This window comes from Harpia harpyja, chromosome 4 (genome assembly GCF_026419915.1).
Source record: "Harpia harpyja isolate bHarHar1 chromosome 4, bHarHar1 primary haplotype, whole genome shotgun sequence".
Lineage (NCBI taxonomy): Eukaryota > Metazoa > Chordata > Aves > Accipitriformes > Accipitridae > Harpia > Harpia harpyja.
In genome coordinates this window covers 79816971-79840060 of record NC_068943.1, presented here as the reverse complement: position 1 = coordinate 79840060, position 23090 = coordinate 79816971, and the positions used below count along the sequence as shown (strand labels likewise).

Sequence of the window (23090 nt, the reverse complement as noted above, 5' to 3'; positions counted from 1 at the left end):
TGGAGATCCTGCAGGACATCCATTTGCTTGCACCGCAGAGAGAGCGGGGTCAGCAGATGCCCCAGGTTGGGTCTGGGGATCTTACGGCCCAGAAGAACAAAAGAAGGCAAGAAAGAGATCGGAGGTAGTGGAAGGCAGGGGATTTAGACTTTGGCCATGTTTTCAGAGGGCCTCCGCTGCCCTCCTTTGGAAGGGCAGCACTGGATGTTCAGCCTCTCTGAAATGAATGGCCGGGAGCTCTGTCCTCAGTTCAGCATCCGCTGCTGGTTTTGGGGTGGTCCTTGCCCGGGCTGTCACCAGGGGCTTTAGCAGGGGGGGCACCTTCTGCCACAGTAGCGGCTGGTGATGCAGGAGAGGTCACAGCACCCGGAGTTGATGGGGACTCCGTCACAGCTGAGGATGCTGCCAACAGCAGCGGAGGTGGAGGAGCCCACAACGGTGTTCTGCGGGAAGGAGCTGAGGATGGGGCCAGGCAGGGTCACCACCACTGGGGAGGGCTGGATGACAACGGTGGAGTTCTGGCACTGCCTGACGCAGGGCTCATTGCAGCTGTTGGCCAGTGGAGTCGGGCCGCAGGGCTGGCAGGGCTGGCACTGGTTGTAGCAGGACATCTCTCAGGTCCAGAAGTTTACCTGGGAGAGAGGGCACAGAGGAATCACAGCACTGGTACATGCGAGAAGCCGTCTGCCATGAGTCCATCAGCAAAGTCAAAGGCACCTGCTGAGCTGGGAGGTAGAAGCTGGGCAGTGAGGCAAAAGGGTTTCTCAGCCTTATCCAGACACGGTACTGCAAAGTGTCACCAGGCCCAAAGAAGCTGCTGACTATCTCTTAAAAGAAGAGCCTCCTCAGCCAAGTCCCAGACACTCTCTGAGTGAGACCTTCACCTTTCTTCCCCCTCCCATGACAAGCAGCACCATGACCCAGCATAGGACTGAGGAGCATGCATCTGCATGAGCAGAAAATAACATGAGGAAAGGCCTTCAGACTCACCTGGTTCCCAAGGAGAAGGACGTGAGAGAGGTGGATGAGAGAGCAAGGAGCTGGGCTGGCTTTATGGTGGCCCTGACCTGCCCCAGACCCAGCGGGAGCTTCTACGGAAGTGACAATTTTCCAAGGTGCTCATGATGAACGGAAAACATCCCAGCTAATGACATGGGCTGGGTGGTTGTTTTCCCTGATGACACCTTTTCATTTCCTGGCTTATGCCGTACCCATTCCCTCATGGAGGCTTCTTCTGAGTGCTGGGATTGAGAGGCCCCAGGATTTCCAGGACAGGAACGCGACGTTGCTGGCAGAAGACTCAGTTCAGGTACCGGATGGGTGCAGTGCAGGCAAATGATGTTGGCCTGGGGCACGCTGGTGGGGTTGCCTGTGGCCACGTTGACAGGAATGGCCCAGCTGCTCCCAGCCCTGCAATCCTTGACTGGTCACCCACGGGCTTCCCTGTGTGAGGACGTGCCGTGTCTTTCTTTTTCCCTCCCTCCCTCCTTCCCAACTTGCTCCAATGTTCACTTGTGGTCGGTTTCCCAGGCAGGTGGGCTGCGCTGCTGGGTTTCAATCCTCTTCCTCCTAAACCTGCCCTCCGGAGAAATTTGTTGACCTCTTTTGGCATCTTACTGGCAGGGGATTACAGGGATCACAAGGGCCCTTAATGCAAACTGTTTTTCTGAGCATGCTGGGCCAGTGAACACATCTTCCACAAGGGTAGAAGATGACCACCTGGAAGGCACTTCTCGCTTACTGCAGCCCCCCACAGGGCAAGAGGCGGTTGAACACAACAAGGTTGTTTCCCTGCAGAGGCTGCCTGCTGCACTCCCAGGTCCTGAAGGAGCATTTGAGAGTCCATTCTGGTCCCCACTCAGAAATGCAGCAGGAGTTGAAGGAGGCAGAAGTTCGCCCCATGGCTTCCATGGAGCATGTCAGGCACTCACCATAACCCTAACCTCTGGCCGAGGCTCCAGAGATCTGGAGCTAGACCGATATATTGATTTACATCAGACTTCACTCACTACATGAAGCTTATGACACATTTGTTCGGGGTGTAGAGCAAGTTTTTCATCATTTGCACCAGCTATTTGAACCTGGTTATGCTCATCTCCATCTTGAAGCGGTCAGCAGGCATGACTCTATGTTCTCCTGCTGTGACTTTAAACACTGTGAACATTGTGACATTTTTAGGCTGGGTCAGAACTCTCCAACCAAGTAAAAGAGAGCCGTGTTTTGGTCAGACTTTCCACCTGGCTGTCATTACTGTAAAAGCCTTTGGGCGTGGGGTACGCAAAACCTGCAGTCTATCCCCCATTCCAAAATTAGAGACAAAAAGCGGTGCTATTTCTTTGATCTAAATAGCAGCAACAATTATCTCTGTTTTGCGGGGAGTGACATGGCACTTAGAGCCACAAGGGACCTGAGAGGTAGAGAATTGTTATGCAGAACAAAAGAGCTACAAGCCAAACTGGGGTGGTCTGTGCGGAGGAAAGTCATGCTGAATGACATCCCCTTGTTTGAGGGCATGTTAACATACGCACCATCCTCCTGTCAGAGCGGAAAAAGGATTGGGGGAGTTTTAAACCAAGCGACAACCTCAGATATTCCAAGACCTCCTTTTACATCTTTATTATGGTGTGAAGGGTGTCAGGAAGGTGTTTGGAGTGAGAAACTCTTGTGAGCTTTATCATACATTGTATAACCATGGCCATAGCTATAAATACCGTTGATGGCACTGCCTTCTCGTGACTGTGCATTTGACCTGGGGACAATGAAAAGGTGCCCCAGTTGCTGGCTGTTGTGCAGGTCTGGAGAACGCTTACAGAGGCGCAAAGCCACAGCTGTTAAAAAGACGTTGATTGTTTGGCTATGATTTTCTGTGAGAAGTTTAAGGCTGAGGCAGAAGAAGAGCACGAACGTAAAGTTGGAAGTGCGGGGTGTGCTATAAACAGATCTGTAATGTAAACCCGCACCAGCGTTTCACACCCGTGAACAAAAATCCAGAAGAAGCACGGGGCTATATTATCTATGACAGGGAGTGTGTGCAGGAAATGGGATACATGACCTGAACTCCATTTTTTCCTGTGGAGATAGCACTGGATGCATGTACCTATGTGTAGTTTGCTGGAGTATTCCCTGACCTGATCCTCTTCCACCAAGGGTACATCTTTCTCTTGTTCCAGACTTTCCCACTGGTCTCAGGGACCTGGGATTCTGAAGGCTGGTCTTGCTAGTAAAGATTGAGGCAAAGGCGGCGTTCAGCACCTCAGCTTTTTCCACGTCACCTGTGTCCTTACAGAAGCCTAGTTGCCATTGACATCCGTGGCCAGATTCAGTTCCAGTTGGGCTTTGACTTTCCTAATCTCATCCTTGCACGCTTAGGCAGTGACCCTTAATTCCTCCTAGGTTACCTGTCCTTGCTTCCACCTCCTGTATGCTTCCGTCTTGTGTTTTGGTTTTGCCAGGATCAACTTGTTCATGCACGCTGGCCTCCAGGCATGCTTGCCTGACTTCCTCCTCATTGGGATGGTCTGCTCTCGAGCTTGGAGGAGGTGATCCTTGAATATTAACCAGCTTTCCGGGGACCCTCTGGCTTCCAGGGCCTTATATTAGGGGACGTGTCCAAGCAGCTCTTTAAAGAGCCAGAAGTCTGCTCCCCTGAAGTCCAAGGCTGTGAGTTTGCTTTTTACTCTCCTCCCCTCCCCTCAGGATCCTGAACTCCAGCCTTTCGTGGTCAATGCAGCCCCGGCTGCCCTTGAGCTTCACATCCCTAACAAGCCCTTCCTGCTTGGTGCATAGGAGGTCCAGCAGACCTCATTGGTCTCGCTGGATCCTCTATCACTTGGGTGACGAAGGTGTCTGGGGAGGTCCCTGCTGACTGGCAGGTGGCCAATATTATTGCGATTTACAAGAAGGGCATGGGGGAAGGCCCAGGAAACTGCAGACCTATTAGTCTAACCTCAGTCCCTGGAAAAGTTGTGGAGAAGATCGTGCTGAGTGCTATTGAAAGGCTTTTTAAAGAACAATGCGCTCATCTGGAACAGTCAACATGGGTCCATAAAGGGAAAGTCCTGTTTAACTACTTTGATATCCTGCTATGAGAAGGTCACCTGCCTCGTGGATGAAGGGAAGGTGGTGGATGGAGTTCTTCCGCCTTTCAGTAAGGCTTTCGATAGTGTCCCTCGCAGCATCCTTCTGGACAAGTTGTCCAACTGTGGGATGAGCAGGTACACGGTGTGCTGAGTGAAGAACTGGCTGAAAGGCAGGGCTCAAAGGGTTGTAGTGAATGAGGCTACATCTGGCTGGCGACCGGTCACCAGAGGTGTTCCTCAGGGCTCGCTTCTAGGGCCAGTTCTCTTCAGTATTTTTATCAGTGGTCTGGATGCAGGAGTTGAATGCACCATCAGCAATTTTGCCAACAATACCAAAGTGGGAGGTGCCGTTGACTCTCTTGAGGGAGAAGAGGCCTTGCAGAGGGATCTAGATAGATTGCAGCATTGGACAATCATTAATGGCATGCAATTTAACAAGTCCAAACGCCGGATTCTGCACCTGGGGTGGAGTAATGCCAGGCACAAGTATAAACTGGGAGAGGAGTGGCTGAAGAGCAGCCCTGCAGAAAGGCATTTGGGGGTGCTGGTTGGCAGCAGGCTCAATATGAGTCAGCAGTGTGCCCTGGCAGCCAAGGGGACAAACCGCATCCCGGGGTGCATGGAACACAGTACAAGCAGCCGGGCAAGAGAGGTGATCATCCCACTGTATTTAGCGTTGGTGTGGCCTCCTCATGAGTACTGCGTGTAGTTCTGGGCCCCAGAATTGAAAAAGGATGTGAAGGTACCTGAATGTGTCCAGAGGAGGGCAACAAAGCCGGTGAAAGGGCTGGAAGGTGTGTCCTATGAGGAGTGGCTAAGGACTTTGGGTTTGTCTAGTTTGGAGGAAATGAGGGTGAGGGGCAACCTCATTGCTCTCTACAGCTTCCTGAGGAGGGGAAGTGGAGAGGGAGGTGCTGATCTCTTCTCCCTGGCATCCAGTGATAGGACACGTGGCAACGATTCCAAGCTGCTCCAGGGGAGGTTCTAACTTGACATTAGGAAGCATTTCTTTACTGAGAGAATGGTCAAACACTGGAACAGGCTTCCTAGAGAGGTGGTCAATGCCCCAAGCCTGTCAGTGTTTAAGAGGCATTTGGACAATGCCCTTAATAACATGCTTTAACTTTTGTTCAGCCTTGAAGTGGTCAGGCAGTTGGACAAGATGACCGTTGTAGGTCCCTTCTAACTGTAATATTCTAGTCTAGTCTAGTCTAGTCTAGTCTAGTCTATTCTTTTCTATTCTATTCCATTCTATTCTATCCTTCACCTTGCTCAGAGGTGGCACTTGCCTTAACACTAGGTGGAGACACTGCCTGCTTCTCCACTGCAGTTGGGGTCTGGGGCTCATCAAGCTGCCAGAGAAAATCCTGTCTATCTCCCTGTCACCTGCTCTGATGCTGCGCAGTCAGCTTACTTGCACCTGCTTGCTGACTGACGAATGCTGACCACTTGCTGTCTGTTACGCCTGAGCATATTCTGTGTTGTTACAGTTCTGGCAACTGCAGTATCAGGGAGCGCTCTGGAAATATGCTTTTATCAAGTTTGTGGAGAACTTAAGTTTTGCTCTTCTGCTCATTGACAGGGCTTTTGGTAAAGCAGGGAGGGACTGTGTGGAAAAAAGTGTATCTGGTGCCTGCAAATGAACTGGAGCTGCTATGGGTGCTGCCATGACCCAGGGAAGACGTGACAGCTGATACAGTCTACTCTTTGGCTGCTGAAATGAGGAACATCTTCCAGAAACCCGGTTTTCATGGCCTATGAGAAAGCTAAGGGTTCTATGGCCACTCTTCAAAAGTACTAGTCCCACGAGAAGCAGAGCGATCAGAAAAGGGGGAAAATAACTCCTGCTTTTCCAGAAGAAATCAAGACAGAGGTGGAAAAGCCCCTGGAGACTCCTGAGGATGCCAGCCCTGTTGTTCAGGAAGTGCCTGATAATATGCATCCATGGTATTGGAAGAATGCACAAGTGCTCCTAGGTACAGTAGGGCAGCAGAAGCATCTATCTTCTTGGGAAAACCAGGGAGGTTTTGTATACAAAGGAGATGGCATTAAGAGGTCCAGCCTGCTTGATTTAGTCCAATGTGTCCTTCCGACTTGTGGCCCATCTGAGAAGACCTAAGGGCTGGAATGTTTTTACGAAAGCCATGGCTGCGATGAATGTACCATCTTCTGTCATGGGTCATACAACACCTGGGGTCTCTGGGAAGAGCTAAAAGTGACTGAGGAGGCCCTAGAAGCACCACGCACACCACCCAGGAAGAGGAAGTTCCCTAAAACCCAGTGGCGCACCTCGTGAAGTTTACTGTTGAAACCAAAATATTCATAGAACCATGGAATTATAGCATGGTTTTCTTTGGACGGGACCTTTAAAAGGTCATGTAGTCCAACCCTCCCTGCCATGGGGGGTTTAAATTCATAAAATCTTTAAACTTTGCTCTCTGTGGTGTCCATTTAAAAAACATGTTGGTTTGGGTTGGGCTGAGCTTCAAGAGCACGCACTCAGCCTTGCAGCTGGGTTATAAGTTTTATTTGCAGAATCCAGTTATGAAAATTCCTGCAAAATTCCACGCTGGTCTGGGTCTTCTGAAACATATTTTGAGTAGCTGTGGCCAGGAGGAAAGCTTCATCTTCCTAGTTTATAAAACGTGTCAGTATCTGATCATTTTGTACTAGATTGTTAGAATACAATTTTGAAATCTGTTTAAAAGGCAATCCCTTCTTACGGTGATGTAGGAAAAAGACACAGTGGTATCCACAGGCCATGGAGGGGGGATGCTGCAGTTGCTTCCTCTGCAAAGCACTATCCATAGCCTTGTGTTTTAAAAAGGCCATGATGCCTTCAGGAAAGAGAGCACTCTTTGGAGGGTAAGCACATGAGTCAAAAAACTCTGTGTGGTTCTGATGTGCCAAGAAAAGTGCTCTCCAGGCTGGTTATGAGGATGTGTATTCACCACCATGCTCGGTTAAACACCTGGAAATGTTTCCCTGGTGTAGGGCTCTGCTGAGAAAAAACAAAAGAGCTTGGTCCACCTCAGACTTCTGTCTGAGACAGGAGATAATTCTACCCCCAAAGTATCTACCGATTACTGCCGTAATTTAGGCAACAGATGTGTAGGAGGTCTCAGTCCCAGGGTCAGAGCTGGTGCTGGGGCTCAGGCCAAGGCCAGACTCAAGAGAGGACAAGGTGAAGGCTCCCCCCAGCGACTGCCGTGGACTAGCTAGGAGCCTGGCCAGGCCAGGAGCATAACAGTAGCCCAAGCCAGACACAGGCACAGATAGGGCAGAGCTGGGGCAGGCCTGCGCTAGGCCAGAGCTCTCATAGAGACCGTGGGCCAGGAACCGAGCCAGAGCTGGGACCCATGGTTGCACTGGGTCTAGGTAGGCTTGGTCCTGATGCTCATTTTCCCTGTGTTACCACCTGACTCAGCACTGCCTCCCACAGAACCCGGCCTGGGGAGATCTGCCCCCGGTCCTCACCCCACGTAGGAATCACTCTGTCCCCTATCCTGGTCCTGTGGCGTTGGTGGTGTGTGAGGTCTGTGCGAGGGCAAACCCCCACACCACAGGGTCCCAGAGTCTGCAGCTGTGGGAAGGCATTCGCCTGCGTGTAGGGAGCAGTGGTGCTGCACAGAGCACAAGGGCCACTTCAGCCTCAGGGCTCTGGGAATGCTGAAGGAACTTGGTGCCTGGGGGAAGGCACTCCAACATGTGTCCTACGGTTGCACTGGTGCGTGCCCCGTGCCATTCAGGGACAGGTCACGGATCCTGCTGATTGCAGAATCAGGTCCCACTGTCACTGCTATGTCTTCACAGAGCTGGAGATATTTCCTCTCACATGGCACCTTTCCGGACCAGAGTTGGGTTGTGGCACTTGTGAGGCTGTAGAGCTCCTGGGCCTGAAGAAAGCTGCTCCTTGCTGGGGGAACACAAGGCACCAAAGAGCATCCGTGTGTGGTTGGCCACCAGTCACTGTCTTGGGCCTGCCTTCACCCAAGGGGGTGGTTGGGTCACAGGGACAGGGGACTCCAGTGTGTGACCTGCTGTAGCTGATACCAATACTAACTTGTGAACACCTCAGCCCTACACATGTAGGCAAGAGGTGGGCCATGCCAGATGCTGTGCTGAAGGGTGATAGGGCTGCACGGGGAAGCCGTGCCTGCTGCCCATGCCCAGGCGTGCTGGCCATGACCCCTAGATTGGCTGATGGAGAGAAGGAGCAGGCAGAGTAGGGACTGTGGGCCGTCCCCAAGGCTATTTACTCCTTCCCAATTCCTGCCATCCTTTGGCAATATTGTCTTCTGAGCCTCCTTGCCCAGCACAGCTCCAGCCAAAGCAAGAGGAGCTCTCTTCCCCAAGAGCCTGTGGGACTGCTGACCTCCTCGGGGACTCCCACATGCCCACAGTTCCTCTCTGGAGAACAGCAGTTGTCAGGATTCCTGTTCACATGACATGCTCCAGGGCCAAGGGAGTATTTCTGAGCAGGGTCACAGCAAGGCAAGGAGTGATGGCCATTGGCTGTGGAGTAACTAGGGTTGTCTCCCTCAGCTTCAAGAGGCATTGCCTGAAAGAGGACTCGCTGCAATGTGTCCCACCCTCCAATGCCTCTAGGAGTGATGAAGGGTCCTCCTGTGCCCCCACCTAATTCCCCTCCAAAGCAATGGCTTTGTCCCTCAGAGTCAGTATGCAGATGGAAAGACCACCTAAGGGACACAGGCAGCATTGCAGCAATTTTTTAATGACTAAAGAGGGAAATGAGGTCACTCCGAGGGGAGGCCCCCAGTGCAGGAAGGCGCAGGAGCAGCCAAGAATCTGTTCCCCTTTTTTCCTGTGGCAGAGTTGCCACCGGCCATCTGTTGACCTGCCTGGCAAAAGGGAGACAGCCTAGCAGGTCACTCCAGGCTGGTTTCTGGGGTCCCCAGAGCAGGCTTTGAGGGGAGCACAAGACAACAAAGAAAAGAGAGAAAAAGGGTGAGTGGAAGAGAGGAAAGGTAGACATTGGCCATGTTTTCAGAGAGCCCAGGCTGGTCCCTTCCATGCTGCCCTTGCAGGGCAAGCCAGAGGTGACCAGCTAGTCTGAAAACAACAGCATGAATTTTGATCCTCTGTCCAGCAGCATCTTCTGGGTTCCTAGGAGTCCTTATCGGAGGCCGTTGCCAGCATCTTTAGCAGGGGAGGCACCTTCTGCCACAGTAGCGGCTGGTGATGCAGGAGAGGTCACAGCACCCAGAGTTGATTGGCACTCCGTCACAGCTGAGGATGCTGCCAACAGCAGCAGAGGTGGAGGAGCCCACAACAGTGTTCTGCGGGAAGGAGCTGAGGATGGGGCCAGGCAGGGTCACCACCACGGGGGAGGGCTCGATAACGACAGTGGAGTTCTGGCACTGCCTGACACAGGGCTCGTTGCAGCTGTTGGCCAGCGGGGTCGGGCCGCAGGGCTGGCAGGGCTGGCACTGATCACAGCAGGACATGACTTGGGGCTGGAGGTGCACCTGGGAGAGAGGGCAGGGAGGAAGCAAAACATGGGGAGGCGTGAGGAGCATTCTGTCACCACACCACGAGGGAGCCAAAGAATATGCAGGGCCAGGAGATGGAGGCTGTGCAGGGATGCCTGAGGGCTTCTTGGCCTCATCCTGCCAGGGCCCAGAAAGAGCCACCAGGTGTTATGTGGCTACTGCCTAGCCCCTGAGTCCAGAAGGCGCCTGAGTACAGTCTCAGCCTCCCTCCATGTCTAACTTTCTCCCCACTTCCCTCTCCCATGACAAGCAGCCCCATGATGTGGCATAGAACCAAGCTGGTGTCAGCTGAGAGGCCCATTGAGGTGAGACCTGCCTTTAGAGAAAGCAGAGAAGCAGAAGGGCTTTGAGACTCACCTGACTCCCAAGGAGATGGAGGCAAGAGAAGTGGATGAGAGAGTGAGCAGCTGGGCTGGCTTTTATCATGGACCTTTACTGCCCTAGGCTGCCGGAGACATCCCTTGTAGAGGTGATTATTTTCTGACAAGCTCATCTTGAATGCAGAACATCTCACCTAATGCTATGGGCTGTGTTTTGGCTCCCTGAATTGCTGCTGTTTCATTTCCTGCTTTATGCCAGGCACATTCCCCAGTGAAGGCATCTTTTGTGTGACAGGATGAGAGGCCCAAGCATTTCCGGAGCAAAACACGTCAGCGTGGGCAGAGGACTCAGCTCACATGGTGGAGGAGTCCAGTAAAGGACACTCAAGGTAGACTAAACAGCTGGCTTAGACAACACCCATACACACACACATCCAGACCTCTAGTCCTCTAGAGCTAATTGAGAAGGCTCAAGACACCCCAAGAGAGGCTGTCTACACTATCCAGGGCCACCACGCAAGTCTTGGACTTGACAGAGTCAGGGGGAAGACTGATCTGCAGTCGGTGAGAGTGGGAGGTGCAGCTGATGAGAGTAATGTGCCCAGCTTGAAAGCATTTCACCCCCACAAAAGCCCTTTCCCTGCTCTCTGTCTGTCCCTGAGTAGCGTGGACATGGCTATGGGGTTTAGCCATGGGATGGAGGTGCTTCTAGGCTCTGGTAGGACAGCCTGTGGGTTCACTTCTGATCGCATGATGAAGCAAGCCATGCGCACGTGACCAGGCATGCAGGCCTTGCTGTGAGCTTATGCTAGCTGGGCAGTTCAGAGGCCACGACTGGTCAATTACAGGATCAGTGTCTCCAGAAAGGTGACTTGTCTCGTTTACCATGTATGTCTGCTTTGGGATGGCAGAAGTCCCGTGTGTGAGCTGACGTCTCTTCACTGGCTGTGGGAAGAGTCTGTAGAATCTTTTAGAGCAGGTCCAGAGGAGGGCCATGAAAAGGATCAGTGGGATGGAACACCTCTGCTATGAGGGAAAGCTGGGAGAAGTGCGGTTGTTCAGCCTGGAGAGGAGAAGGCTCTGGGGAGACCTTCTTGCGCCCTTTCAATACTTACAGGAGGCTCATAAGGAAGAGAGAGAAAGACTGTTTACCAGGGCCTGTAGTGACAAGATAAGGGGCAATGGCTGTAAACTGAAAGAGGATAGGTTTAGGTTGGACATAAGGAAGACGTTTTTTCCAGTGAGGGTGGTGAGACACTGGAAGAGGTTGCCTAGAGACATTGTAGATACTCCATCACTGGAGGTGTTCAAGGTCAGGTTAGATGGGGCTCTCAGCAACCTGATCTAGTGACAGATGTCCCTGCCTGTGGCAGGGGGATTGGACTAGATGGTCTATCAACATCCCTTCCAACCCAGGCCATTCTATGATTCTATGGATTATGCGGGTAACAAAGCTGAGTCTGTGAGGTCCTTCCCTCAGGGCAGTGAGTTTGGGCTGAAAGAGCCTCTACACAAGGATGTCTTTGGAATCTGCGTTGGTCCCACAGGGCTGGAAGGACATATGCCCTGAAGGGGTCTTGATCCATTTCACTGCCAACCCCTTAATTACCTCTCTTTACTAAGACTGAGATGCAAAGCATGGCACAGAAGTCAGAAAAGAATCCCTCTCCCTTGAGAGCTCATTTGGGCAGTGTGCATGGCAGGAGTGGGGAGCAGCAGCACTCAGCAGCCTTGGCTTCTGTCCCCAGAGGACCCTTTTGGACTGGTCAGGCATGGAAGGTGTTTGACAAGGTGAGGCAAGAGTGCTTTTGCAAACACCTGCTAAAGTGGGCAGGAGGAGTTTCAAGTAGGTGTGGAGGAGGAGGTCTGCCATAGACTGAAGAGCAGGGACAGCACAAGGGGTAGAAGAAGTACGTGTGGGGGACAGCATGCCAGGGGAGGCTCTCACACTTGCCCTGTGGCACAGGTGGTGGTGCAGTGGTATGTCTGTGTCATGGTTTAAACCCAGCCAGCAACTAAGCACCACACAGCTGCTCACTCACTGCCCCCCCCCCCCCCCCCCGCTGGAATGGGCGAGAGAATGAGAAGAGTAAAAGTGAGAAAACTCATGGGCTGAGATAAAGACAGTTTAATAAATAAAGCAAAAGCCACCTGTGCAAGCATAGCAAAACAAGGACTTCATTCACCACTTCCCATCGGCAGGCAGGTGTTCAGCCATCTCCAGGAAAGCAGGGCTCCATCACCCGTAAGTGTTACTTGGGAAGACAAGTGCCAGAACTCTGAACGTTCCCCCATTCCTTCTTCTTCCCCCAGTTTTAAATGCTGCGCATGACATCATATGGTATGGAAAATCCCTTGGGTCAGCTGGGGTCAGCCGTCCCGGCTGTGTCCTCTCCCAACTTCTTGTGCACCCCCAGCCTCCTCATTGGAGGGGTGGTGTGAGAGGCAGAAAAGGCCTTGATGCTGTGTAAGCACTGCTCAGCAATAATGAAAACATCCCTGAATTATCAACACTGTTTCCAGCACAAATCCAAAGCATAGCCCCATACCAGCTACTATGAAGAAAATTAACTCTGTCCAGGCCAAACCAGCACAGCCTGCTGCACACCTCCTGCTCAAGAAGAGGAGGCAGATGACGCCACCTTCAGGCAGTTGGGGAAAGCCTCACCATCATAGGCCCTGGTAACCATGGGAGGTTTTTAGCAGCTCAGCATCTGCCTCAGGGGCAAAATGGCCGGGCACAAGCAAACCAGGAAATGTCCTGCTCCTCCACACAGCTGTACACACACAAAAGCACACCCATACACACACTTGTGCCCACACAATTATGTACATGCAGACCAGTCACACACATTCATACTCTCCCGCCCCCCCGCAAAGAATTCCCGTATTACAAGGAAAAGAAAACAAATCCTCCACTGCTAGAAGCTCCCACCTGACCTTGGTGATCTCCTCAAGGGTCTGGGACCAGCCCCTGCCCTTGCAAAGGCAGCGGTGCCACAGTGACACACTCATGTGGCAGCAGAAGGGTGTGTGTCTGGGACAAGGCAGACTCCCCTCTGGCTACAGACACTCAGGCTGGCACATCAGAAGTGATGTAGTAGGGAACCTGTCTCTAGACTCACTTTAAGGTAAATACCCTCTCTTCCAAAGGCAGACAAGTGCAGAAGCAACCTTAAATTACAGAGCAGCTGAAAAAAATGGTTTGGCTACGCTGTGATTGTTCATGCATTCTTTTTCTTTTTTCCCCAGTTTGAATTGATGTGCTGGCCCTGTTTCTTCTTGTCTTTTGCATGCAGGTGCAGGTGGTGTAGTTGCCTGTAGTGAGAGGGAGCTGCCTGCAGCCTCCTCTGTTAACCTTGAGCTGGCTGAGTTTATCTTGCAGCCAAGATATGCAAAAGAGTTTCTGCACAAAATAATAATACCAGAGTCATGACAGTGTATTTACTTTACCTGGCAAGGTTTCGGTACTGAAGGGCTCAAGGATGGCTTCTGTGAGAAGATGCCAGAAGCTGCCCCCATGGCAGAAAGAGCCAGTAACAGCCGCCTCCAGGATGGACCTGCTGCTGGCCAAACCTGAGCCCATCAGCAACGTTGGGAGTGCCTCTGTGATAATATATTTAAGAAAGGGGAAAAAACAGTGTGCAGCAGCCAGAGGAGAAGAGTGAGAAAAGTGACAGCAACAACTCTGCAGGCACCAAGGTTAGTGAAGGAGGAGGGGGAGGAGGTGCTGCAGGAGCCACAGCAGAGATACCCCTGCAGCCCTGGAGAAGACAATGGTGACACAGCTTGTCCCCTGGCAACCCATGGAGGACCACGATGGAGCAGATATCCACTCTGCAGCCCACAGAGGACCTCATACCAAAGCAGGTGGGGACGGCCTGAAGGAACTTGCAGCCTGTGGAGAACCCACACTGGAGCAGACTCCTGGTAGAAACTGTGGCCCATGGAGAGGAGCCCACACAGGAGCAGGTTTTCTAGCAGGACTTGTGGCCCCACGGGGGACCCACGCTGGAGAAGTCCATTCCTGAAGGACTGCAGCCTGTGGAAAGGACCCATGCTGGAGCAGTTCATGAAGAATGGCAGCCCACAGGAAGACCCCATGTTGGAGAAGTTTGTGAAGGACTGTGTCTTGTGGGTGGGACCCCAGCCTGGAGCAGGGGAAGGGCATGAGGAGGAAGGAGCAGCAGAAATGAAGCAGTATCAACTGACCTCAACCCCCATTCTCCAGCACCCTGTGCTGTTTGGGGGGAGGAAGTAGAAGAGTTAGGTAGGAATGAAGTTGAGCCTGGCCAGAAGGGAGGGGTGGGGGCAATTTGTTTCTAGTTTTGTTTCATTTTTTGCTATCCTGCTCTCTTGCAGTTAATTGGCAATAAATCAAATTAATTACCCAAGTCGAGTCTGGTTTTCCCATGACAGCAATTGGTAAGTAATCTCCCTGTCCTTATCTTGACCCACAAGCCTTTCATCGTATTTTTCTCCCCCTGTCCTCTTGATGGAGGGGAGTGATAGAGCGGCTTGGTGGGCACCTGGCAGCCAGCCAAGGTCAATCTGCCTCAGACAGATAAAGCAAAGAGAGGAAGCATAGAATAGCAGTGATGTTATGGCTGGAAGTAGCAGAGATGTCCTGTCCCTCTTGTCCCATGCCCTGTAAAACAGCGGTGGCACAGAGATCACTAAACAGCCCAGTTCCTTGTGTGGTGTAGAAGACAAGGAGGAGCTCTGGTGTGGCTGGAGGGCAGGGGCATCCAGCACTTCATGCTTGAGGCTGCATGGCATGCGGTGAGGGGAAGCAGTCATGTGAGGCTCCACCCACATAATGGTTCTGCATGAGATAAAAGAAAGGAATGATTTTCACGGACAACTTGGAAGTGGGGGTGTCTCCTCTAGTACCCTGAACACAGCCATTAGCTCTGCATGCTGACTGCTGTCCGCACCCATCTTGCTGAGCTGGATGAAAGCTTGCAGCCTTCCACCACCTCCCTCCCTTCACATATCTGCCTGATCTAGGTCTGTGAACTAGGCACAGTGTGGCTGCTCAGGGCTGGGATGTTTGTGTGGTGGGCCTTTCTGAGCCCAGGCAGTGCTTAACAGTTCCAGGGGAGGGTTGGTCGTGTCCATCAGTCCTATTTGAGCTGGATTTTCCTGCACTGGTTTTGTGGGGACATGGCTTTGCCTGCATGGAAAGATACCATTCCCATTTTGCAGTGCTGGATTGTTGCGCTTTCTGTGGACTCGTTTCCCAGCTGTGCTCTCTCGTAGTGTCCACAACGTTTCCCCAGGGCCTCCTCTCATCCTGCTGGGTAGGTGCAGTCAGCAGCATAAGGGGCCAGCTCACATCCTGGGGACAGGCTGCACTTCTCCTAGAGCTGGGCCACAGTCCCCTGGGAAGGCAGAGGGCTGTGCCCGTACCCCTGAGGCAGCACAGCAAATGCACATCAGCGGCCTCTGGCTGCTCTGGCAGGGTGAGCTATGGGGAGCAACCACAGCCCCAGGGGGACGGCCGTGCCCAAAAGCCAGTAACCTACAGTGCTACACCAGGACCCAGCCGCTTGCTTTACAGGCCAGACAGGGTTCTGGAAAGGCAAATGGATCTGCTGGACAACCCCAGCTTCTAACAATGTTCTACTAGTTGCAGAGGTGACAGCATGCCCCGGGGCAGCCAGTCCTGCTCTGAGGGTACAGTCCTGGAGGGAGGGGTCCTCAAAATATAGGGGGGCACCATCCTTCCCACTGTGAGCTGAGTAGATATGGAAAGAATATTTTCCCCCACTGGATATTAAAAGTCTTTCCTGCTGACAGATCATGGCTTGTGATATATATCGGGGCACTCTTGGAGCCCACCCCAAGCTGTAAGTAGTAGGTTCCCTGTGGGCTGCAAGGTTAGAAAGCCTTTTCCAGATAATTCTTCCGCCCCTCCCTCACCCCGATTTTGTTAACATTCAACACTTGATTCTTGCGGTAATGGGGCAGATTTCCATGAATTAGGGTTACTTCTGCCCTGGTATCTAGCAGAGCCACAACCTGTTGGTTGTTATTCTGGCTCCACAGTGTTACAAGCAGAACACAAGGGCTCTGTTCATTCCTCCCCACGCTTGTCCCTATCCCTGTCCCTGTCCCTTTCCCCATGCTGATGAGGGAAAGTCCCTAAACTGGGCTTGTTTGCAGGGAAGGGGAGATGCCAGCCTGTGTGCCCCATGCCCACACCCCACCATTTCCTGCCCAGACCCCTTTGAGCTGCTGCGCCTGCATCTCATGTGGGGCCGCTCCTGCAGCTCCAGACATCCTCATGTCCCCTTCAAGCATGGTAGTAACAACAAACGCAGCATTAGTGTTCCTTCTCTTTTCCTTGCCCTACCCTCTGCTTCCTGAAACAAGCTCCTAGTTCAGGTGGGCTGGGACCTTCAGCTAATTCCTCCTCACTTTCCCAATTCACCAAGAAAACCATTGAGGACAGGTCTCTTGTGACTGTTTCACTCTCCCCTTCTCTGTGCTGATTGCCCTCAGCTCTCACATGCTTAGCTCTACTTTCCAGCCTCAATGCATACAGCAGCACGGGTGACTATTCCCTGCTGGCCCCATCCATGCATGCTGGCCATGGCCCCTAGACTGAGTGGTGGAGGGGAGAGGAAGGTGGAGTAGCAGCTATGGGCCATCCCAAGGGCTGTTCCCTTCTCTAGCCCTCTTCCCATTCCCCAAAGCAAATCAACTTTTGGAACCCAACACCACCCCCTGTCACCCCAGTGCAGCTCCAACCATAGCAAGAGGAACACTCTTCCTCAAGAGATCATGTGGCTGCTGACCCCTGAGGGCCTCCTGCCTTTCTGGATGTTTGTGGGCAGAGACACAGCAGGGCAAGGCCTGATCGTCACAGGCAGCAGAGCAGCCAGGGATGGCTTCCTCAGCTCCATGAGAGAGCGCCCAAAAGAGGATCCACTGCAGGGTGTGGTGCCTCTCATTCCTCTGTGCATGGAGAAGGGTCTCCTTGTGCCCTCACCTCCCCCATCCACACCAGAGCAACATCTTTCTCGTTTGGCCGCTTGGCGAGTGTCCACAGGGGGAAGGACCACAGGGAGGCAAGGCTTGAATGCAGCAGAGCTTTAATGAGTCAAAAGAGGGCAACGAGTTCACTCCAAGCAGAGGACAGAAGTGCAGGGAGTGCTGGGGGCAGCCGAGAGTCTGGAGTCCTTGGTCATGGGGAAGTTCCTGCATCATGCCTGCCCCGTGGAGGGAGAGGAGACAGATGGTCCCTACCAGGTTGGTGTTGGGGAGATGGTGTGGGCAAGGGGATAGGCAGCAACAAAGAAAAGGGAAAGAAAGGCAAAACCATTTGGGTATACTGAAAACAGCATCCAAAAGACTGATCCTCTGCCCAGCACCATGTTCTGAGTTCCTCAAGGTGTCACCCTGGGGCTTTTCCAGCACCTTTATCTGGAGATGGGCCACCTGCTGCCTAGTAGCGTCTGGAAATGCCAGAGAGGTCACAGCACCCAGAGTTGATGGGCACTCCATCACAGCTGAGGATCCTGCCAACAGCAGCGGAGGTGGAGGAGCCCACAACGGTGTTCTGCGGGAAGGAGCTGAGGATGGGGCCGGGCAGGGTCACCACCACAGTAGAGGGCTCAATGGCGACAGTGGAGTTCTGGCACTGCCTGACACAGGGCTCATTGCAGCTGTTGGCCAGTGGGGTCGGGCCACAGGGCCGGCATGGCAGGCACTGGTTGTAGCAGGACATGTCTTGGGGCTGGAGGTGCACCTGGGAGAGAAGCAGGGAGGAAGTAGAGCACAAGGGTGACTGAGGAGCAGCCTGGTTACCCTGTCACAAAGGAGCCAAGGCCAATAATGAATGGAGAGCTGGAGGCTCGGCCAGAAGACACGCGGTCTTCATTGCCCTACAAAGAACGGCCTGACCCAGGGAGGCTCTCTCCTAATTCATAAACCAAAACGCCCCTCGACCATGTCCCAGCCTCTCTCTAAGCACTCCTTCTCCCTGCTTCCCCCTGTCAGGACAAGAAGATCCAAACCCCAGCACAGGCCAGAGCCAGTATCAACTGAGAGGTCCATCGAGGAGAGATCTCACTTTGGAAGAGAAGGAGAAGGGGCTTCAGACTCACCTGGTTCCCAAGGAGAAGGAGGCAAGAGCAGTGGATGAGAGAGCAGGGACTTGGGCTGCCTTTTATACCTGCCCTTCATTGCTGCAGGACCAGAGGCACCCTTTGCAGAGGTAACAATTTTCTGACAAGCTCATCTACAATGCAAACCATCGCAGCTAATGATATGGGCTGTGCTTTGGTTTCCTGCACTGATGCCTTTTCATTTCCAGATTTGTTCCATGCCCATTCCCCAATGAAGGCTTCTTCTGAGCAGTGGCATGAAAGGCCCAGGATTTCTCAGGCAGGAATGCAGCAGTGCAGGCAGAAGGCACAGCTCAAGTGCTGGACAGGTCCAGAGCAGGCAAGTGACATCAGCCTAGGTCACCCTGTTGGGGCTGTTTGAAGTGTCATTCTCAGGAAGGAGCTCCAGCAATGCTCAGCTGGATGTCATGGGCTCCCGTGCATGAGGACGTGCCATGTCCTGGTCTTTCCTTCCCTCCTCAGCTCACCCTGATGGTCCCTTGTTCTTGACTCCCCAGGGGTGTGCGTTGTGCTCCTAGGTTTTGACCCCCTCCTACCTAACACTGCCCAGTCCCCAGGGGTCCTCAGCAGGGTCCATGGTTTTCTTGTGTGTGTCCTTGTCTTGCGTGTACTTGTAAGCAACCAGGTTTGTCTGGGTGCACGTGGGAACACATATATGTGTATAATCCCAAGCTGGTATGCATGAGCCCATGTCTGTGTGTCCTTGTGTGTCCCTCATCACGAGGGAATATGCTGCTCATGGCAGGGACACTCTCCACTGCTCTCTCCATGAGCGCCACAGAGCAGCAGGTTCCCAGGGTCAGGAGGAGCCTGAGTGCAGCTGAGTGGTGATGGCACCAGACTGCTAGAGAACTGTCCAGGGAAGAGGCACTGAAATGCAGCCACTGTCTCCTGAGCCCTCCTTTCCCTGCCTCTCCAAAGCTCACGCTCCGCTGCTGCTGATTTCAGGCCCCAACAAGGATGGTTTCACACCAGTTTTGATCCACAGTTTAATTCAGTGTAAACAATATTGGGAATACCTCAGCATGGCTGGCAGTCCTCCCTGCCTGCCCCTCCAGGCCAGGACACAGCGGATCTCCCCAGTGCAAGAGAGTTCAAAAGGATGGGGATTGCTCTCTGGGGAAGGAGAAAGGCTGAGGAATCCTGCTGACCTTGCGCTGGCCATCCCTGAGTGGATCTGCTTCCAGTGCAGGGTCAGTGGTGTCTGGGGCGGTGCACGACCCCTCTCATGTCAAGGCCAAATGTACTTCATCGGCCTGGTGCTGTGTCAGGCAGGGACTGAGACCTTGGATCAAACAGGTACTGAATGAAAGCAACACAGAGCGTGATATCACTGTGCTGTGAGTGGAAGGACAGACCCTGTGGCCTGCACAGGAAAGGCAAAGAACTGGTGACTGCTTTGGACTTCAGCCCACAAGGACCTTCCTGCCCCACACTGGAATCTCGGTCTGAGTGCCCAGCAACTGCCCCTGGGAGGGAAGGGGCATTGGATTCGAGACCGCATCCCCCAAAGCCAGCTGCTGTCCCACAGGGGTGTCCCGAACAGACCCTCTTTCTGACAAGGGCTGTGCACAGCGGGTAAATTTTCTAAGCCCATCTCCCTGCCTGAATGGCTGTCAGCCTGAGGTCAGGACCATCTTGGACTCAGTGCAGTCAAGGGCTTTCCCCCTTCCCTTTAGTGACCTTGGTGAGATCAGCACCAGGCAGCTCTGCTGGGAGAGCTCAGCCAGGGCTGATTCCCCTCTTCGTGGGTCTGCTTTTGAGCTGACGCTCTACTCCATCTGAGAGCCAACCTCATTGCTTCCTCGTGAGGTAACAGGCACCGTGGAAAAAAGGGAAGGGCAGGGGAGGTGTGTACCTAGAGTTTAGCAAGACCTTTGACAGCCTCTCCTGTACTTCCTTGATGACCAAATTGGAGACGAATGGGTTCAGTTAGAGGATGACAAGGTGGGTGGAAAAATGGCTGTACTGCCAGGCTCAGAGAGTTGTGACCATGGTGCAAAGCCCAGCTGGCCAACACTTATTAGTGGGGTGTAGTAGTCGGGATCAGTAGTAGGACCAATACTCTTTAATGTTGTCAGGAATGTCATGAGTGGGAACTCCCAGCAAATCTGTAGATAACACCCAGCAGGGAGAATGGGTCGTAACTGTCAGAAATGGCTTCTGTTTAGAGGACCTGGACAGGCTGGAGAAATGGGCTGACTGGAACTTCATGAAAGCCAGAAAGAGCAAGGGCAAAATTTTGCATCTGAGGGAAAAACCAGCCTAGGCAGTCATGCAGGCTGGCAGCTGGTTGCCTAGGAAGCAGATCCATAGAAAAGGATGTGGGGTTTTAGGAGAGACCCAGCTGAACATGAGACAGCAGCGTGCCTTTGCAGCAAACAGGACCAAGTGCATCCTGAGCTGTGTCAGCCAAAGTGTTGCTGGCAGGTCCAGGAAGGTGACCCTGCCCCTCTGGCCCTTGAGAGACCACAGCTGCAGTACTGCAGCCAGATTGGGGCTCCCTGGTCCAAGAAGGATATTGACATACTGAAGCGAGCCCAACAAAGGCCACCAAGTCAATTAGGGGGCTGACAAACATGACATGTGAGGAGAGGCTGGGAGAACTGAGCCTGCTCCTCTTGGAGAAGACATGTCTCAGGGGAGACCTTCTTGCTTTCTACAACTACTTGCTGAGAGGAGACAGAGAAGATGGACCTGGTCTCTGGAAGTGCCCAGGAGACAGAACATGGGGAGTTCTGATTAAGCAATAGGCTAGAAGAAATAATGAGAAAAGGAACGTCTTTCGCAGGCAGGTTGTGCAATCTCCATCCTGGGAGGTGTTCAAGGCTGGACAGAATGTGACCTTGAGCAACCTGATCTAATGGGATCTGTTCCAAGCAGAGGGGTGATCCATATGACCTCTGCAGGTCCCTTCTGACCTGCGTTCTGACTCAGTGATTCCCCCTCTCCCCTGCCCTGAACCCTGCACTCCCATGGGCACAGGTGTCCTCTCAGCCCCTTGGCCACCGCACAACTTTTAGGCATTGTGCCGGGAGTGCAGAGAGGCAGCTGAAGGGAGGGAGGCTCTCAGCCTCCTCCCTGCCATCCGCAGGAAATCAGCGGCTGCTGTCGGCAGCCCCTGAGCTCGGAGACAGCTCTGGGAAGCTGGTCCATCTCCTGGGTCAGGGCCCTGCTGCCGTGCCAGGCTGCCGCTGGCGCTGCGCAGGCTGCTTCTTGCTGGGGAGGTGTCCTTGCTGGAGGAGCGGGAGAGGGCATTTCCCAGGAGACGAAGCGGTGCCCGTGCAGAGCCCCTGCGCCCTCTCAGCCCGGGCGGCGCCGGCGCAGGGCTCAGCCCCGGGGCGGAGCTGGCGGAGGCGGCGGAGAGGAGGCGCCGCGGCCGGAGCAGAGAGCCGGGGCTGGCGGGGGGCAGCGAGGCGCGGGCGGCGGAGCGGCGGGATGCGGCGGTGCCGGGGCGCGGGGCTGGCGGCGCTGGCCGCGGTGCTCCTGGGTGCGCGGGGCTGGCGGGGGTGGACGGGGGCGGGGGCTGTGCCCGGGCTGTTCCGCGGGGAGCCCAGCGCCGAGCCTTCCCTCTCCTTCTTCAGCGTGTCTTTCCCTCTCCCTGCCTCTCTGCCATCCCTTGTCCCCCTTCCAAACCCTCCGAGTCCTCGCTTCCTATCCTCCCTATTTTGCCATCAGCTCTGGTGGCACAAGCCTGCTTGCATGTACGCCTGCCTTTCCATGCACCTACTCTTTCCCCTGTGCATTCGGCAGTTCTTACTGCCCTGACTATAGCCCTCCGCCCTTCACTCTAACAACCCATCTCCCCGTCTGCTCCTCCTCTCTTCATCCAGCCATCCACGCACCCAGCTTTTGACCCATCTCTCCACGCATCTAGCATCCTTAAGCCCTCTTCCCACCCTGAGACCCCTCTCTCACCTCTCCGTTTCCTTCATGTCTGTAGGCACGAGGTTGCTTTCCTGCACCACACCGTTATTGCATACATCCTCTCATCCCCCTGTGCATTCAGCATTTATTCTTCTTCTGAATTCAACCCTTCATCCTTCGCTGCAACACACCCAACTCTCCTGTCTCCTCTCCCTCTCGCCGTCCATCCATCCATCCGTCCATCCATGCACCTGACTTTCATTGTAACTCGGCATGCATCAATTTCACATTCCCTCCCAGACTTCTCCCCTGGCTCCACACACCTGCCCCAGGACCACTCTCCATCCTTGTTGATGGGCACACGTCGCCATCCGTTCCAGTCCAGTTTTGTCTCACTGCCACTGTTCCTGACTGTTTCTCTGGGAAAAGAGCCACCAGAGCTGAGTGATCTTTGGTGATCTTTGGTCTTTCCTTCTCCTTTCTCGGCAGTGGCTGTGGTCAGAGCCCAGGTGCAGCAGGAGGCGTCGGCAGAGACCACCGAGGGCACCGGCATCAGCATCAACTGCTCACACCCCAACATACAGACCGGCGAGTACATCCACTGGTACCGCCAGCTCCCGGGCCGAGGCCCCGCATTCCTCGTGAGCACTCTTAAGGGCTCCAAAGAGCTGCCGGACCCGCCGGGGCGGCTGTCGGTGGCGGCAGACCGCCGGTCCAGCGCCCTGTGGCTCGCCCGGCCCCGGCGCGGGGACGCGGCGGTGTATTACTGCGCCCTGAGAGACACGGGGAGAGGAGCCGGGGCTGCGGCCGGGCACGAACCGCCGCGGGCGGGGCCGGGCCTGTGGGGCGGGGGCGGGGGGACAGCCCCGGGCGGGCCCGCCAGGGGGCGCTGCCGCTCCGCCCGCCTCGCCCTGCCTCGCCCTGCCCCGCCCCGCCCGGCCCCGCCCAGCCCCGCCCAGCCCCGCCCGGCCTCGGGCCCCGGGGCGGTTCCCCCGCCCGCCCGCCCGGCACCGGCACCGGCACCGGCACCCCCGCCCTCCCACCGGGACGCAGACAGACATCCCCCGCGACAGCGGGGAGGAATCGCGACCGGAGCGGTGGCGGTGGCCGGCGGTGCCCGGGAAGGAGCGATTGCAGCCGCCGGCCCCGCTGGCTCCCGGCGAGGAGCAGCGCCTT

General features: G+C 54.3%; 3 protein-coding genes across 3 annotated transcripts; all 3 read right to left on the bottom strand.

Annotated features, from left to right (window-relative positions):
• Nucleotides 1-305: 305 nt before the first annotated feature.
• On the bottom strand, nt 306-813 carry LOC128140705 (feather keratin Cos2-3). The gene has a single exon (XM_052784917.1). It carries the CDS (start codon nt 609-611, stop codon nt 306-308), a length of 306 nt encoding a protein of 101 aa, XP_052640877.1. The 5' UTR covers nt 612-813.
• An 8001-nt stretch (nt 814-8814) lies between these two features.
• LOC128141188 (feather keratin Cos1-1/Cos1-3/Cos2-1) lies at nt 8815-10018 on the bottom strand. Its single transcript, XM_052785798.1, has 2 exons — nt 9950-10018; nt 8815-9568 (listed from the first exon to the last, which is right to left on the bottom strand). Exons 1-2 carry the CDS (start codon nt 10016-10018, stop codon nt 9242-9244), a joined length of 396 nt encoding a protein of 131 aa, XP_052641758.1. The 3' UTR covers nt 8815-9241.
• Nucleotides 10019-17365: 7347 nt separating this feature from the next.
• LOC128141189 (feather keratin Cos2-3-like) lies at nt 17366-22393 on the bottom strand. The gene is made up of 2 exons (XM_052785799.1): nt 22238-22393; nt 17366-17668 (listed from the first exon to the last, which is right to left on the bottom strand). Exons 1-2 carry the CDS (start codon nt 22283-22285, stop codon nt 17366-17368), a joined length of 351 nt encoding a protein of 116 aa, XP_052641759.1. The 5' UTR covers nt 22286-22393.
• Between the last annotated feature and the right edge of the window lie 697 nt (nt 22394-23090).

What these genes read in the sequence shown, in the direction of transcription:
- LOC128141189 (XM_052785799.1), bottom strand. Translation starts at nt 22,285, where the DNA reads ATGGCGACGTGTGCCCATCAACAAGGATGGAGAGTGGTCCTGGGGCAG. An exon ending in GGAGAGTGGTCCTGGGGCAG is followed by an intron (nt 17,669 to 22,237) that starts GTGTGTGGAGCC and finishes CTTCTCTCCCAG; the next exon opens with GTGCACCTCCAGCCCCAAGA.
- LOC128141188 (XM_052785798.1), bottom strand. Translation starts at nt 10,018, where the DNA reads ATGATAAAAGCCAGCCCAGCTGCTCACTCTCTCATCCACTTCTCTTGC. An exon ending in TCCATCTCCTTGGGAGTCAG is followed by an intron (nt 9,569 to 9,949) that starts GTGAGTCTCAAA and finishes CCTCTCTCCCAG; the next exon opens with GTGCACCTCCAGCCCCAAGT.
- LOC128140705 (XM_052784917.1), bottom strand. Translation starts at nt 611, where the DNA reads ATGTCCTGCTACAACCAGTGCCAGCCCTGCCAGCCCTGCGGCCCGACT.